This window comes from Equus przewalskii, chromosome 3 (assembly GCF_037783145.1).
Source record: "Equus przewalskii isolate Varuska chromosome 3, EquPr2, whole genome shotgun sequence".
Taxonomy (NCBI): domain Eukaryota; kingdom Metazoa; phylum Chordata; class Mammalia; order Perissodactyla; family Equidae; genus Equus; species Equus przewalskii.
Window position 1 is genome coordinate 21,952,430 of NC_091833.1, and position 12,614 is coordinate 21,965,043.

The window sequence follows — 12,614 nt, forward strand, 5'->3', positions numbered from 1 at the left end:
TTCACAGATAGTCTATTCAAATCTTCAGATGCCAAAAGCTATACTGGATATACGGAAAAGCAGAAACAATACAAACCCCATAGTTAAAACTTAGTGTATAGATGATATGCTTTACTTAACATACTCACATTTCCATGTTAGTACATAGTCTTCACAATTATACTTTAAATGGTTGTCTAACATTTCATCAATAAGTTTACACCATTATTTACTCAATTCCTTACTATTGAGCATTTTTGTTTGCGTCCAGATTTTTCTTATAATAACTAATGCCTCAACAAATATCGTTATATCAATTTGTCCTTATTTTGGTTTACTTTCTTAGGCTAAGTTACTTAGTCTTTCTGAATCTGTTTACGATAAGGATGATAAATACTTACCTCAGAGGATATTTGTGAGGAAAGGGGCTTATTCAGTGCATGCATGGCACATAGTAGACACTTGGTAAATGTTATTTACCTTATCCTCAATGTATATGGCCACCAGTTTCACTATATGGTCATGAGTATTTTGTATTATCATTTTAAAAAAGCGCTAACAGATGAAAGATTGTCCTTGTTATTTTGTTAATTTTTATTTTTTCAATCACAGGAAATGTTTCATATTTATCCACCTATTTGCATTATACTTGAATTTCCTTTTTGCACATTCCTTTTGTATCCCTAACTCATTTATCATGAGGTCTTAATGTTTTTTGTTCTTACTTTCTTGTTTTCCCAGTGTTATATCAAAAAGCAAAATGATAAAATGTTAAAAATTTTCTTTTCCTTATTCATAATGTGTTTTAAGTGCATTTTTCCATTTTTGTTACATTTTTAAGTTAAAAATTTTTGAGTTCTAGATTCTTTAAGCCAGTATTACAGTTATATCCTAATGCTTAGTAATTTAAATCAGTGGGAATTAGGAAATTAGCATGTGCTTTTAGAGGAATTGGAGCAGTGAGTTTCTGTTGTTTCCCAAAACCACCTATTGTACCTTTACAGGAGAAAAAAGCTAAAATTTGAGGGAGTTAGGGACCCATATCTTACCTATATATCTTGGATAGTCTCTGATTTTCCGTAGGAACACATTTCTAAAATTGTTTTGTAAATAAGAATTATGAGAAAATTACTAGATTAGGTTTATAAAAACTAGGAGACCTATATGAATATTTCTTTGTGTACTTCATTGGTAATCTGTGTGCACATTCTGTGGTGTTCACATTTGTTTTAGCTTCTTGTGTTTTGCTTAGCCATCTGTATTTCTACCTTCCTTGCTAATTTTTAGTATGTTTTTTTCTAGTTTGTATATTTTCTTTTAAAAGATATTTCAACCTTTATTTTGTTATTGTTTTTTAAAATGATGTACTTTCAGTTAATTTCCATAGGTAGTTTGAAATCTGTTTAAGTATAAAATGCATTCTCTTTATTTTGCTGAATTTTCTTATGCCTCTTCTTAGAATCCTGATTTCTCTCAGTTCCTGGTCATGTTCTATCACTTGCCCTCTATTGTATGATCCTCAACTTGTTCTTATTTGGAAGGATAAAATAAAAATGGTAATCTGGTGATTTCTTCCCTCCACTCCATACCATCCCTCTCTAGAGTGTGTGTGTTAAAATTTTGTTATGCAATATTTAACATCTATAAAATTCAATAAATGGCTTGATCTACTTAGCTTGTAAAATAAAATATTATTCTAAGAGTTGACATCCCATGTGTACTTTTCCCTCGTCTCCTTCCCTCTTGATCCCAGAGGTAACTACTGTCTATCCCAGAGCAGTATTTAGCTTTGGTTTGTTTGCATTCCTGTGCATTTCTTGATATAGTGTATAGTATTGTTTTGCCAATTTTTACCTTTTTAGAAATGATATCCAACTGCGTGTCCTTTTGTACCTTGCTTTTTTGCTAAACATTGTATTTGTGAGAATAATCTATGTTAAGTGTGTTTCTGTTGTATATGTATAGTATTTCATTTTGTCAGTGTACCATAGTTTACTTATCCATTATTTTGATGATAGACATTTTGATTGTTTCTAGTAGTTCACTGTTAGAAACTACCTTGCAATGCACACTTTTTGTTCGTGTCTCCCTGTGTACATATATGCAGGAATTAAAAGCATTCTTAAGAAAGGCATTGGTTCTCAGCTGGGGGAGATTTTGCCCACCAGGTGCTGGCAGTATCTGGAGATATTTTCGGTTGTCGTAACTGGGAGGATGCTATTATTATTTAATGGCTGGAAGCCAGGGGTGCTGCTAAACATCCTACAGTGCACAAGACAGCCCCCCACAACAGAGAATCATCTAGCCTAAAATTTTATTAGTTTTGAAGTTGAGGAACTTTAGTTTAGGGGTATATTCGTGTTCGGCTCTACTATTGCCACCTTGTTCTCCAGTTTGGTGTGGTACCAGTTTATGGTCCTGTGACAGAGGTTTGGGAGTCCCCATTGCTCCATATTCTTACTGGTATCTGGTATTATCAGACATTGAAATTTTCACCATTCTGATGGATGTGAAGTAGTATCTCATTGTGGTTTTAAGTGCTGTTTTCCTCATTGCTGGTAAGATTGAGTATCTCTTTTCGTAAGATGCCCTTTTCATTCATGTTCCCTCTTCTGTGAACTTCTTGTTTATATCTCTTACCGCTTTTAAATTGGGTTTTTTTCTTATTGATTTCTAGAAGATATTTATAGTTCTAGATACCCATCCATTTGTTATTTTGTAGCAAACATTTTCTCCTGCCTGTGGTCTATTTTTTTTATAGTATTTTTTACTGAACAGAAGTTATTCATTTTAAAGTGTGTGAATTTTTCTTTCTTTCTCTTTATGGTTTATGCTTTATGCGTCCTATTTTTGGAATCCTTCCCTTAAGCTGAGATCATAATAATTTTCTCCTGTTTTTTCTCGGTGAGCTTTGTCATGCTGGCTAAGACTGACTTAATGTTGGAATGTTTCGTTTAGGTGCTCCAGCTGCTGCTCCTGCCCCTGCCTCAGTCCCACAGATATCACAGCCCCCTTTCTTGTTGGATGGGCTTTCATCACAGCCGCTCTTCAATGACATTGCTACAGGTATGATTACTAGTGTTGTCATCATTAGAGCAACAAGGTAGTTATTGAAAAAAGCAAATAATAATTCTGCAAGCATTAGACTGTCTACAATTAGACTGATTTTCCTGTGCTTTCCCAGGCATCCCCTCCATCACAGCATACAGTAAGAATGGCTTGAAGATAGAGTTCACCTTTGAACGGTCAAATACCAACCCTAGTGTCACAGTGATAACGATACAGGCCTCCAACAGCACAGAGCTTGACATGACGGACTTTGTTTTCCAGGCTGCAGTACCAAAGGTACTATAATATCTTCTTTGCCTTTTTCCCTTGATTAAAAATTGGCTGATTTGTTTTCATGCATTCGGTAAGGGATATATATAAAATTAAGTTTATAGATTTAACCCAAACTAACAACAGTGTAGCTATTATGGTTCATTGAAGCATGTCATTTTTAGTGAATACTTTTTACTTGATCATAAATATTCTTACAGTTAGTATTATAGGATAAAGAAAGGACATTCTAATAGTAGTGAGAGAGCAGAATTCTACAAGATCGTTTGTTAATGCTAAGGACATTGAGGATAGGTTGGGGTTCAGTAATACAGTGGTAAAGACAAAAAATCAAATTCTAACATGGAATTAAAGTTAATTAAGATGAAGGACTTTATCAATTTGGTATTCTGGTCTAGTCACTGGATCAGAATAAAAAGTTTTTATCTCTTGATATATAAATGAGAGAAACATTCCTTCATTAACATCTAGTTTACTATTGATACAGTGACTACTTGTTTTCGTAAATTGAAGTTTTGTTAATACCAAATCTTAGTTTAGGGAGTGTTTATGTCCATCTTTAAATAAGGAAAAGTTTTGAATAAAGAAAAATTTAGAATGAAGAGTGGGCAAAATTTTTCTGTGAAAGACAAGATAGTAAGTATTTCAGGCTCCATGGTCTCTGTTGCATCTACTCATTTCTGCTGTTAGAGTGCAAAAAGAGCCATAGACAGTATGTAAATGAAGGACTATGGCTCTGTTTCAAGAAAACGTTATTTATAAAAACAGATGTCAGGTCAGTCTTGGCCTGTGGGCCATAGTTTGCCAACCCCTAATGTAGACTAAGCTAATCTAATCTTTGCAGTGACATGTGAAGTATGACATTGAGACGACACATTTTTAGAAATTGAAAACCTTTTATTTGTGGTTACTGCTGACTTTTCCAACCTTCTTTACTTGCATCTTTTAGGAGCCAGAATAATACAGGCGTTTTAGAAGCAGTAGAATGAAGTGGTTTCAATATTAGTTGTACAACATTAAACAAGTTACTTCTGTGTCCCAGTTTCTTTATTTGCAAAGCGGGGTGGTGATGATATCTACTTCATAGGGTTCCTTTAAGGAATAAACAGTTTTATGTGCAGGTACTGTTTCAAGCACTTTTCCTGTGTTCGGTGCTCAGTAAATATTAACTACTGCAACTTATGGTTTTATACTTGTTACTTTAGGCTGCTGTTTTTGCGACATATCATCTCTGCTTCTTAAAGTCTGGCCTTATTCTTGGTGCTGTACAATGCCTATTTGCTTATTATGATGTAGCTCGAACTTCAAAGTGTCATATTTCATAGATTCTACTATTACTATTTTTACTTTTTATTATCTCTGAAATTGAGGTGCATTTTAAAATTGATACCTTGTCGTAGTTTAATTGGCAGCCTCTTTTTCTTTCTCAGTGGCACATAAAATAATGATGTGAATTACAATTAATGGCATCTTACATTTACTGAAATAAATGTAAATAAATGAATAATATTTTAGCTTACATAATTTATCTTGACAATAGAATTATGACTAAGACCCAAAATAGTAAGTCTGTGTGTTGAGATTAAATCTCTACTCTTGTAATTTTTAGCTCTAGAGAAGACTAGATAGACTTCCCTCTTCCTGCCACCTCCACTCCCTTTCTTTCTCTCTCCTCCCTGCCCTCCTCTCTTCTCTTCTCACCTTTTCCTCCTTCCCTCCCCTCCTCTCTCCCCCTCTTCTTTCCTTATCTCTCCCTCCTTCTCCTCTCTTTAATATTTTAGAAGAATAAACTTTCAGGAAAGATTTTTTTTTTAAGGATTTTATTTTTCCTTTTTCTCCCCAAAACCCCCTGGTACATAGTTGTATATTTTTAGTTTGGGTCCTTCCACTTGTGGCATGTGGGATGCCGCCTCTGCCTGGCTTGATGAGCGGTGCCATGTCCGTGCCCAGGATCAGAACCGGTGAAACCCTGGGCTGCCGAAGTGGAGCACACAAACTTAACCAGTCAGCCATGGGGCCGGCCCCTCAGGAAAGATTTTTAAATTGTAGTATGTAGAATTGCTACATACATACCATATTGTGCTGACAATGTGGTTTACCTGTCTTGCTCATAGCACTTTTATCTCTCTTCCCTGTAAACAAACAAACAAAACCCACCAGCACTCAACAAATTATGGCATTTGGCTTTTCCACATCTTTTGCTACAGGCTAGTTCTGCATGTAGTTTTTCCGTTGGGGTCTTGTGTCCCTACTGAATAGATCCTGATGTGTTCCACATACATATTAACAGGTTGGCTCTTTCCAGCCTTTCCTTCACCTCTGTCATGTAGGAGTAGACCTTGACACATTCCAGATTATGCAGCCTTTAGAAAACAAAAGTTCAAGTCTCCAGATCTCAACCACCGAAATAGATGAAAGCATGAAAGCCTGTAGTTAGTGACTGGTATGCTGGTTTTTAATTTTTTATTTCTTTTTAGCTTTTTTTAGCCACAGGCATCCTTTTTTTTTTTTTTTTTCCTTAATCGAACTCAGGGATTATCCCCTTGGTGAAACTTCTTTCTTTTTCTTCTTCTTCTCCCCAAAGCCCCCCAATATGTGTCTGTATATTCTAGTTGTGCTATGTGGGATGCCGCCTCAGTGTGGCTTGATGAGTGGTACCATGTCTGCAGCTAGGATCCAAGCTGGTGAAACCCTGAGCCGCGGAAGCAGAGCATGCAAACTTAAACACTTGGCCATGGGGCTGGCCCGGGCATCCCTTCTTTTACCTGCATAGTTGATCAGTTACTATTAAGTGAGGTTGCCAGAACAAAAATTGGTCACCTTTTGAAAAGTAGTAGGCTGAAGATCCTTCAGCCAGAAAGGAAAGAATGGCTCATTGGTAGTTTTCATGATCAACGCCTACCAGTGGGTTTTTCTAAACACCGTGAAGTGATAGTCAGCCCACATACTATGAATTGCTGATATCTGGAAAACAAATAGAACATAAATAGTACATAGTGGTAGTAGGTAATAGTAATAGTAGTAAGTAAATCTGTTACCTGAACCATCATCTGTGTATCTGACTTTTTTTTTGTCGACATCTCTGACATAGTATTGTGTGTATTACTTTTTCTGAAGAGTGCCCTTTGTTTCCCGTAGACATTCCAGCTGCAGCTTCTGTCTCCTAGCAGCAGCATTGTCCCAGCATTTAATACGGGGACCATCACACAAGTCATTAAAGTTCTGAACCCACAGAAGGTGAGTAGCACATTTGAAGATAGTATCTGAACAAGGTGTAAGCAAATTTCCTGAAATAAAATTGTGCTTTGTTTCTCTGAATTTTTTGACTTATAAGTCCTAGAAGAAATCTATGAAAACGTCTGGTCTAACCTGCTTATTCTTTTGTAGATAATAAATGGAGCCCAGACACATTAAATAGTTTTGTGACATCTTATTAAAATGCAGCTTTAAAAAAATTCTCTATTTAGAGGTTTAAAGATCTTGTTTTTTGCAAGAGGACAGAAAAAGCTTAGGTATTTTAATCTTTACACAAGTTGCAGTCTGAGATAAGCACGTTTGTTGAACTAAATGTCTACCTTTACTACTGTAATTATTAAGTATGCATAGCAAAAGTGGAGAATTTTTCATGAAGTAACCAAATGAAAAATAGCTTTAGAAACTGAAATTAAGCCATATTTTTTTTATTACATGTTCTCAAAGAAGTAAATTGACTTCACTTAATAGTAATCAGTTGACTAGTTTTCAGTTTTTGAAAATGGTTCAGAGAATTGCTTCACCTTGAAAGATCTCTAGTAGTGTCTCATAAATACCAGTATGATTTTCTCCTCTTGTAACACTCTGCTATCCAGCGTATTTTAAGTATTTGCCTGTAGCACAAGCACAAATTCCTTTGACGATCTGATACCTAGAGAGAGTAAAAATTTTCTTAGTGCATTAATATTTGAAATCTGCCATATAAAGTAAAAAGTACTTATAATTGACTTTTCTTAAAACTACTGCTATTACTTGTAAATTAACTCATTTTTTTCTTTTATGCCTTGGGAATGAAATGAGTTTATGTTTACATTTACAGTCATGCGTCACTTAGCGACGGGGATACATTCCAAGAAATGTGTTTTTAGGCAGTTTCATTGTTGTGTGAACGTCATACACAAGCATAGATGGTATAGTCTACCACACACTTAGGCTGTATGGTACCAATCTTAGGGGACCACTGTTGTATGTGCAGTCTGTCGTTGACTGAAGTGTTGTTATGCAGTGCTTGACTGTACTGTAGATTTTACAGACAAAGCAACAGTATATTTGAATATAGAACATAAGATGAGTATTTACCTCGTTTTTCTAGAAACTTGGATACACGAGTTGAATCTTTTTGAAAAGCACTCAGTGAATATTCCTATGAAAATGCTCCCAAGTGGTTCTGTCTTATTAATGCAGTTCTAGGATTGAAGCCAGCGATGGGTTCTGGAGATGGATTTCCTCTGTTTGACTGCATGATGTTGGCTCCTTGGCTAATAGCTAGAGTACTAGGTGGTTTTTGTTGTTTGCCTGTGTGTTATTTTTAAGAGACAGCTTTATTTTAAAATGATTGTTTTTTCTAAGATTAAAAGTTTATTTGTGGACTGGAGAGATTCTAGAGATTTTATTTCAATGTATAATTTGTGATTCTCTTTTCTTCTCACAGCAACAGCTGCGAATGCGGATCAAGCTCACATATAATCACAAGGGCTCAGCAATGCAAGATCTAGCAGAGGTGAACAACTTTCCCCCTCAGTCCTGGCAATGAGGGTCTGGCACCATTCTCATTCTTATCCCACTCAATCAAAGGAACTCTGGGAAGGAGGTTGTGATTGCTGGCAAGTCCCCCCCAACTGTACCATGGGCATAAGGAGCTGAAGAAAACTGTTGAGGAGGATTTTCCTGAAGTTATTGCTGACCTTGAAGCATTGTTAAAGACTAATCTCCTCTCCTCCACTGTTGAGGCCGGCTGCTTCTGGAGGCTACTTTGCACTCTTCCTCCTCTTCTCCTTTTTCCGCACTTCTCCACCCCTCCCATATTTACAGCCAGAATCAACATTCCCTGGGCCCCTGAGGAAATAAGCAGCTGGTCTGGAGGAGAGGACTGGAATCCATGACAAGAAAACACTCACTCTGTCTCTGCAGCAAAGAGTTGCCCCTTCTTTCTACTGTGTTTCTCTGTGGACTGGGCAAGGTGGGGTATTTATTCCTCACTAGCTGGGTTACCATCTTCAGGCGCTTTTTACATCTGGCATTCAGAATGGAAATGTAACAATGAACATTAGGGAGCCCTGCCTTTTTCTACTGGTTCCCCCAATGTTTGAAAGAGGCATTAGGCTCCTGGTAGCCTTTTCTGAGCATTGCTGTATACACACAGACACACATATGTATGTATGTTTGATACCAAGAACTGGTCAGACCTTGAGAGGTATTTGTAAACACTGGACAGATGCAGTTAAAAAGAGCTTTTGTTGAGATGTGGCATGAAGGATATGGTGCTCTATTTGTAATAGAAACTTCCAAGGCTCTTCCAGCTCCCCTTTCTCTCCATTCTATAGCTGTAGTCATGAACACTCTCCATGATTTTCAAAATTGATTCCCCCTAAAGTGCAAAGTGGACAACTTCTAAAAGATATATATATAATAATAGTTATTAATGCCCTTATTCTCACCATAAATTTTAAAGTTTCTTCTAAGCCCGTAACTTGCCTGTTGAACTATGGTAAATGGGTGGAAAGAGGAGTTCACTACTTTTAAAGATCAGACTCCTTAACAAAAGCACCTTTGCCCATAGGAAGAGTGAGTATCAGACTCATCCTAGAGCATATTGGAGTCATCTTCTTCCTTACTCCAAACCTCCCTTTTTATTTCCTGAGCCTGGCTTGGACCTTGGCATTCCGTTTGAATTCCTTCTTCTAACTGGAACATTTGTGTTGTATCTGTAACACTGGCACTGAAATAAAGACCACACGGTTAAAGAAATCTTTCCTATATTGTACTTTATGCTGTTGGATTGAAGCCTTGTAGCTTCCTTGCCCCCTATGTCAGAGGAAGTCCTATGGACACCATAGGGTAGGAATATCCTTACCTGAGTCTGGGAGATTAGTCTCTTGAGAGAGGCCAATCTCATGAGTATCTGCATCAAAGACTTGAGGTCTGGAGCTTCTTTTAAACTAGTGAGAGTGCCGAGTGCTTTTTAGGAAGGACCCTTGTGTTATCAAACCTTAACACTGAGTTGCTGGAATGAGGTAAGGTGAATCTCCTGTGGCACATGTTGAATGTACTGTGTACGTTCAGGTGCACAGGTGCCATGTCGGATATACTAAGGAAGAAAGGAAAAGTCAGGCCCACTTTGCTCTTAAAATGTTTGTAGTCATTACTGTATTGAGTACAGTATAATGAATACTTTGGCTTCGGTCTTAAACCTGGGTACAAATATCCATTTTTTTCTTCCATTTCACCAAGCCTTTACTTAAAATCTTCAGTGTCTTGTCAAATCTAGCTCTGTATCAGATGCTAGACTATTCCTAACATTTGACAGACTGGAGTTGAACTAAAGGCTCCAAAGGGAAAACCTGCTGGTCTTAATAATATACAGGAGCAAGATTTGCTAAAACGCACTCCACTGGGTAAATGGTTAACTGAGTCAAGAACAGGATATTATCTTGTGCGTGGTTTTTAGTAAAGTAAATGTGGACTAGTGTATATTTCAGACAACTGCTCTGCCTGTGCAATGAAAAATAGCCTTTAAAGGTTTCTTTACAGACTGATTTCATTGGATGGATACTTAATGCTGTGAAATGTGATAGGATTAACATAATATCGGTGGATTTCTTGAATAGAATTTGTCTAACATTCCTCTTTGTGGTAGAGGCTTTATTTTCTCTCTCACGTTTATAGTTAACCAGCTCAAGTTTCTTTAGTTGAACTGAGTTGAATCTCAGAAATCTGCTGAAGATCATGCTGTAAGACAGTGCTAGCTAATGGAGCTGGAAAGGATCTACTCTAGTCACAAAGCATCTCCTTGGGTGATCATAGTTTTGAGGTACAGTTATAGGATCATCTATAGCTTTGTCTAGAAGGGATAAAAATCATGGCCTTAACACAAAGGGTGCTGTGTAGAAGATGAAGTGATTTCTAACAGTGAACCTGAGCACCATACTGAAGGACTAGCGGCCACATAACTGCCTAGGATACTGATGGTTGTGAAGACTGTTTCAAATGATTGGATCTTTGAAAGCTTCAGCGTGCCTTAGTTTCTAGGATCAGAATTAGTTCTTCTCTCACTTGGCCTTGCTGCTAAAGGAGAAATCTCATTAATTTCTATGAATGCTTGCACATTTCAGTGATTTCTTTCCCTAGTATAACCATTCAAGGGGAAGCAGGTTTGGATAGATTTACAAACTTCAGAGCCATTGTGAGGAAAGAGTGATTTCCATGGCTGTTTTAATAACTCCAGGGTGATAAGCAGTGAGCCTACACACACTTACTTGGACAATTTCACATGCACTTTTACCTCATTTTTTCCCTCTTGCAGAGTCATTTATCCTCTACCCACCCCTCCTCCCAGGAATCCTAAGGGAGAATTCATCTTAGTAATCTCAAAAAACTGTAGGAAGGGTGCTCTACCCGAGAAGCTTCTCCCACAATGCTCCGGTGCTGTTAACCTTGAGGTGATTTGGACAGTCATGGAATGTTTTATGCTGTGTATAGTGATCATCTGTTCATTTTCAGGTCTTTCTCATTTAAAGAAACATTCCTCAATGTAACATTTGGGAGGAGATTCTTTCCTCTTGCCAGGTTAAAGATGTGCTTCGTACCTCTTGTTTGTCCCATTTATATAAGAAAATAGACTTTTAAAACTGTCCAGCACTAACAATTTGAATATTTACATCTGCTATATAACATGCTTTCCATTTTTATGTTTTTCTAGAAGAAGTTGGAAGTTAGAGGATACTGTTTTTGAGGTTCAACTTCATAATCTTCCGCATTGGAAAATATTTGGGTCATGAGAACTAGGAGAAAGAAGGAGCTTGAATGTGTATAGTTTTTTCTACTGAATGTATTTTATCCATATTGTTCTAAACTGAGAGAGAGCTAGAGAGCAAAAAGTGGATATTCGTGAACTTTGTGGTTGGGGGAGAGGTAGTACATGGCTGTGTACTCATGAGTTGGGAGTGGGGAGGATCACTGAAGGTAAAATTGCTCAGAAAGTCCTGAAGTTAAAAACACTTTGTTTAGCTTTGGCTCAGGAGGGTGGGGCTGCCTGTAGAACTGGAAGTGAATAATCTTTTTCAAGCAATAGCAGTGAATGAGTCCCATCTCCAGGTTCCAGGACCTGGAACAGTTAAACTGTTAAAGAAAATGCTGAGGCAGCTTGCATGGTTGCTTCACAGACTTCCACGAGGCTGATTCTGGCTTCAAGATGGAGCATTGGAGTTGTTTTTGTTTTTGTTTTTGGAACCTGCTGTTGCGCTTTGTGTGTTTTGTTTTTGTTTTCTATTTGGGGGCCCCATGGGAAAGAGCTGAACTCTTTCCTCTGTGAACTCCCACTGTGTCCCTGTAAAGTCCCTTTTCTTTCATAATGTTGTAAGTTGCCTTTTCATTAAGCCCCATCACATCTTCTTTACTGTAAAAATATTAAAAGGCTGTTTCCAAGTGGGACGGCTGATGAAGTTCTAATTATTGCAGACATATTTTTGAGATGTAAAAAAATTTAAAATTAAATGATAAGTCTTAGAGGCGAGTGAGGAATAAAATGGATGTAAACATTTACATGGGATGCATTAGAATTCTGCTGTGTGTATTGTCTTTTGGTTGAAACAAATTATGAACAGTGACTAATAATAAAAAGTCAATACTCAATGATTTAAATTTTGCTTCCTCGCTTCTTACAAGTGGATTAGAGAAGCCTTGGATGAATTCTTATTCCAGAGCTTTGAACTAAACTCACTGACCTGTTAATGTTATTTTTACACAGAAATCTCACCAAGAAAGGAATTTGAACAACTTAAAAAAACTTGTAGTTACAGTGAAAAGTACAATTGGAAATTTTAACTATATGATTATTTCTGTGCTTATCTTCTCCACTTAGGTGAATTTTCACATAAGGCAAAGAAATAGCAAGGTGAAATGTGTATTAGGGGTGGTCATGGGTTTGGTTATAAGCTTCTTTTTGTGGATTGTTACAGTATATCTGTGACTAGGAAGAGGAAGGCTTGACCAGTCAAAATGAATTATATTTCATGATCAATTCTATGTGAATTCTTCCATAGAAG

At 37.0% G+C, this 12,614-nt stretch overlaps 1 protein-coding gene across 2 annotated transcripts in view; it reads left to right on the forward strand.

The window, feature by feature from the left end:
* The window catches only part of AP1G1 (adaptor related protein complex 1 subunit gamma 1), a 71,425-nt gene extending 59,215 nt beyond the window's left edge, over positions 1-12,210 (forward strand). For both annotated transcript variants that reach the window (XM_070613834.1, XM_070613835.1), the window contains exons 20-23: positions 2,938-3,045; positions 3,164-3,324; positions 6,457-6,555; positions 8,003-12,210. In XM_070613834.1, the coding sequence (XP_070469935.1) occupies positions 2,938-3,045; positions 3,164-3,324; positions 6,457-6,555; positions 8,003-8,104 (470 nt within the window). In that variant the 3' untranslated portion in view covers positions 8,105-12,210. The remainder of the gene's footprint in view (positions 1-2,937; positions 3,046-3,163; positions 3,325-6,456; positions 6,556-8,002) is intronic.
* The last annotated feature ends 404 nt before the right edge of the window (positions 12,211-12,614 follow it).